General features: G+C 51.2%; 1 protein-coding gene across 2 annotated transcripts in view; it reads left to right on the forward strand.

Moving 5' to 3' along the window:
* The window catches only part of atxn7l2a (ataxin 7-like 2a), a 14,769-nt gene that overhangs the window by 3,340 nt on the left and 6,257 nt on the right, over window positions 1–5,172 (forward strand). For both annotated transcript variants that reach the window (XM_005749871.1, XM_005749872.1), the window contains exons 3-7: window positions 530–860; window positions 1,916–2,163; window positions 2,615–2,697; window positions 4,309–4,520; window positions 4,905–5,085. In XM_005749871.1, coding sequence (XP_005749928.1) covers window positions 530–860; window positions 1,916–2,163; window positions 2,615–2,697; window positions 4,309–4,520; window positions 4,905–5,085 — 1,055 coding nt within the window. The remainder of the gene's footprint in view (window positions 1–529; window positions 861–1,915; window positions 2,164–2,614; window positions 2,698–4,308; window positions 4,521–4,904; window positions 5,086–5,172) is intronic.

A 5,172-nucleotide genomic window follows, 5' to 3' on the forward strand; every position in this document is an offset into this window, starting at 1 on the left:
AGACGTTCACGTGCAGACGTTCAAACACCTTTTCAGCTGGTGGATACATTTGTGCTGCTGCTGCATTTTGCAGCGATAGTTTCACGGCATGTTTTGCAAAGACTGCATTTTGTTCGACATCCTCCTCGTGAAATCCGAACGACATGCATCTGCAGCATGGGTTACATGCAGACAGCTTAATATTTCCATGGCAACCTGTACTCAATGGTTCCCATAAAGCCACTTTAACCATTGCACGTGGAAAAACCTGCGATACTTTGAGTATATTCGATATATTGCACACCCAGTGAGTGAAACAAAGCCTGAAAATGTCATCACATTCAACTGAGTCTGCAAATACTTAGTCGGGTAAGTAAGCCCTGACTTACAGCTTCTCCATGGAACAGGCTACACAGTAGAAGCAGATCCAGCAGCACAGCAGGCTACGAGCACGTCAGTCGCAAGAAGCACGTGCAGATTTAGGATGTTTGAAACCGTAGGTTCCTCTAAGTGAGAGTACGTCTTTCTGTGTTCTCCACTCTTCTTCAAGACATGTCCATCTTTGGCCTCTACCCTGGCCATGACGACTTCTACCTGGTGGTTTGCAGCCATTGCGGGCAGGTCGTGAAGCCACAGGCCTTTGAAAAGCACTGCGAGCGGAGACACGGGCCTGTGGCCAAGCTGTACGCCCGCTTACGCTCTCCCACCCCGGCACCGCAACCCCAACAGAGAAGCCATCACGGCCCCTCTCCTCCTCATGGGACCAACGCTGCTTCGTGGGAGGGTCGAAACCAGGGAGTCGGGCAGCTCCGGGCGGCTCCACCTTCACCCGTCACACCACCACAGTACAGATACTCGAAGACTTCCAAGGACGGAGTGCGGTAAGAACACAGTCCAGTCAAAATGTCCGAGCTTGATTAAAGCAATAATAGATGTCAGCTGTTCAGAGTGTAGTGGCTAGCTTGGATTGGACGTGCAATGATTTTGTTCGTCTAAATCCTCTGTACAAATGTTGTAATGTGTTCTTATATCTAATTGAAATGACAAACAGCGAGTGTTGGCCTCTCTTTGTAGCGAGTCATCCAAACCACACAGCAGCACATTAATGACTAACCTTTAAACCTGATGCTCTTTGTCACTGTGCTAATGTGTTTGCATTATTAGCCTAGCTCTGTAGCTGAAGCTCCAGTGAGCCATAGTCATAATCTTTGATCAGGTAACAGCAGAACCGTATGTTCTGGTGCATCATGTTAGATGGAAGCTAGCACCATAGATCCTCCATGGATGCTGACTGTAGAATAACACCTGTCATAACAGCCAAGCTAAACCTTTTCTTGGGGATGAAAGGCTGTTGGCTGTTTTTGAACTCGGTGCTTGCTGGAGTCTGGGGACCACAGACAGGGTTGCACCCAGAAATGAGGTGGGACTTGTCTGTGGTAGAATCTGTCTCAGCTCATCGCCGCTCGAGTTTTCTCTCAAATACACATTAGACTTTTTTATTTTCGAGTTTTGGTGAGTTGAAGTCCTTTGGCGTGTCCTGATGTGTGCTACGCTGTAACCTGCTCGTGGCAGCACCCGTGTCCAGCTGGTAGGAAAGGATTGGTGTTTGGAGAGAAGCCGGCATGAAAGTGGGCGTCTTCTTCAGTTCCTGACTTCCTGTCATACTTGGTGGAGCGTGGTGGATTATCATGTTAAAGTTATTAATCACTGAGTGTCGAGCTTACAGCTCAGTACAAAAGCCTCACACACCTTTCTATCCAAACCTTGTGTTTGCGACCAATCAGCACAGAGCTGTGTTCGAGAGACGAACACGTGATCTGAGCGAGCACAGCTAATGTAGAGCGCAGGACTGAAACATTAGAGCCCTCTTATTCACACATGGTTGTTTTTCATTGGCTACGATGACAAACTGTGAACTTCTTCTCTCGTCACCAAGACACTCCCCACTGGAGAAGTCCCACAGCAGTCACTTTGACTCTTCGGTATTCAAGCAGCCACCACCTCTCGAGCCTCCCATGAGCTCCCCACCTCCGTCTCTCAGAGATCCCCCTTGGCCACACGGAGCTACTCCGCCTGGTAGATCTTCACCCAGTGACAGGCACCCCACAGTGAGAAAGGATTCCACTCAAACCTCCGCTGCCACACGCCACCGCATCCCCAGACCCTACAACAAAGTGGCTTCCAGTGAGTACAAGTTCAGACGTGCAGGCAATAGAGAATGTAGATGTCAGTAGAAGTGTGGTGCGTTCCCGAATAAGTCGGAAGTCGATGCCAAGTTTTAAAGGTTTTTGTTTCCCACTCGGAAAGTCCGAGCCAACCAATCTGACCCGAGGTAGCAATCCAAGATGGCGGCACTGTTAAAACAAGCCGAGCGTCACTCCGAGCTATTCTGGAACGCTGCGTTCATGTGTCTGTGCGATGTCTTTGTTCTGTTTGAGTCTGCAGCCGGCGTCTGCTGACACACAGCGTGACGCGCTGTGATGCATGATGAAGGATCAGCCTGCCGAGTGCAGAGAGCGCAGCTGCAGCCGTCTGCAGACGGCCGTTTGCTTTCAAATAGAATGAAACCGTGTGGACAACAGACGTGAGCTTGTGCTGTCACACTGTGGCTCACGTGGCTTCTGTGTGTCCTCAGAGAGGAAGTGCGACTTGGACAAACACTGCGGCGTCCTTGACCCCGACAGGAAGAAAGTGTGCACCCGCCTCCTGACATGCAATGTAAGCAACACACACACACACACACACACACACACACACACACACACACACAGTCCCATGTTAGTGCTTCAGTGTGGGTAAGTACAGGGTGAGGCGTGCTGGCAGGCTGTGACCCAGTGACAGGGCAGCGTGTGGGCTTCGAGCCTGTCCGCCATGTTCAGCCCTCACGCACACTCATCATGCTGTTATCACTGAACGTTTGTGTAAACCTGTGTGTCACATGTCATTCTGTCATTGAAGTTGTCCTGCACAGCCGTGAGTCCTTTTTGTTTTCCACTGGATCCATCTCCTCAACAATGTGATATCAAATATGTGACAGTTTTCCACAGTGGAGAATCCCATCGTGGTCTTCACCACAGCTCTCCCACTTTCAAACTGGTGTGAGGTCCAGTCTGTCCCAAACTCGGTGTCTTTCCATCTCGTGTTGAGCTCTGGAAGCACCAATAAAGCCTATTCTTCATAATATTTCCGTAAACATCTCCTGTGCTCTTTACACGTCGCAGTATAGAGTAACAATGCAGGATTGGAACGGGCAGTGAACAGGACACGTGCAGTGCATCAACACAACACGCTCTGACAGTGATTCACACACGGCTCCAACCTGCCACGGAGCATCCTGGCAGCTCGTTTGGACTCACCTGTGGACAGAAACAGGTGGCGGCCATACGTCAGTCACACCTGAAGCCAGTTACACTGGAGGGAGGTTCACAACACGCTGTGGCTGAGCTCCCTGCACTGAAGACAACAGCTGATAAAAGACTGCAGTGCAGGAACAACTCCAAGCTGTTCTGCAGACTCGAACTGTCCATCGACATGTGAAGGAAACGAAAGGCAGGACCGCCCACTGCTGGGACAGGAAAAAGCCGCCTTGGAGTTTACCACAGTGCACGACGAGACCATCAGAGAACAGAGCGAGGCCTACCAAGGAGACCACACAGTAGCTACAGTCAGACACCGTTGCTGCCTCTGGCCTGACGGTGTGCGAGGCATCATGAGATCTGAAGACTACCAGTGTAGGGTCAGTGTGAGACAGCTGGGTCAGAGGTCACGGGACCGGCAGGACCCCGACACGCCTCTGTTTGTGTGAAGACGACACGCTAATCTGAATCCCACTGATCACGCATGGAGACGTGTCAGAACTGCGCCCTCCAGATGGCAGTTTGCAAAAGGAGAGCGGTCGACCATCGCAGGCCAGACGTGCAGCTTGTTGATGAGAGAGGTGACCGACTGCAGTTATTCTTCGGAGCTGTGTGTGAAACGCTGTCAAGTCTTTAGTGTTGATCCACTGCACATACAGGAAGTAAACATGTGTACACCAAAACAGCTCTGTGGGAGAAATGGTGCTTCTGCTGGGAACACTGGGGGGTTCGTACGGGCGCTTCATTAATGGGGGACAACTTGTGCTGTGTTCAGATGAAAATGTCCTCGACTGTGGGAGGAGTTTAATGTGGACTCTATAGGTGGGGGATGATGTCATCTTTCAAAAGCACTGTTATACTGTCCTGTTGTTGAAAGAATCGATTCTGAAACTCCACAGTATCCAGTCAGTCCCATCACACAGGCCTGCTCAGATCCACAGCAAACACACAATCTGATCTGTCCTTCCCTCAGATTCACTCCATCCACCAGAGGAGGAAGGTGGTGGGCCGCAGCAAGAACTTTGACCAGCTAGTGGCAGAACTCAAGACCAGGGTTCGAGAAAAAGGGAGCCCAGCCCTGGAGGGAGGCTCCTCGACGGGACAGTCCCTCAGCCCAGAGGCCCCCAGGGAGCAAGCTGGTACTCCACACTGCAGGAGACCTTTGGTCACCCTCCCTGCCTTCAGGTTGTGAAGAATGCTGAAGCTAAGGATGCTTATAGAAGAAGTTAGGACTCTTCTAGAGATAAATAATCATCTTTTTACTGATTATAGCGGCTCAAACATGGTTTGGCTTGCAGGATTCATGTGTAGTCAGCTGCTGGGCAACTGTTTTATCAAGCAGCTAACAGCTGCTGCTGTAACATAGACGTGCTGGACTGATGGTCTGCTAAGCTAACACCCAGGTGTTCGTTCTGTTACATAATCCCCAAACAGAGCAAGTTTAAAGGCTTCTCAGATGAGTCCACCAGTTCGCGGCTCAGTACAGCGTGTGCATCAAGTGTAGGGAAGGAGCTGATGTGGTGCTGCTGAGGGTGTAACTGGATCTGGATGGTCCTGTGTGTGTTCTAGTTGGCCTACGGCTGTGGTAGAGAGTGCCCCAGAGGAGGAGAGCCAGCGGTCGGATGAGGGTAATCCCAGAGTCCCCTCGCCTCTGGTCCACGGACGAATCTCGAGCGATGAAAGCGAGGCCGAAGGAAACGACGAGCGAGCTGAGTTTCCATCTTCGGCTGCGCATCCCAGACCAGCGGCGGTGAGACTTACTGGGGCTCAGCAGCCACAGAGCCCAGCCTCTGATCACCACAGGCTGAGACGTTACACAGGGACAGGAGGACGCCCA

The sequence above is a fragment of the Pundamilia nyererei genome, unplaced genomic scaffold (assembly GCF_000239375.1).
Source record: "Pundamilia nyererei isolate P.nyererei 1_Seehausen unplaced genomic scaffold, PunNye1.0 scaffold00257, whole genome shotgun sequence".
NCBI classification, from domain to species: domain Eukaryota; kingdom Metazoa; phylum Chordata; class Actinopteri; order Cichliformes; family Cichlidae; genus Pundamilia; species Pundamilia nyererei.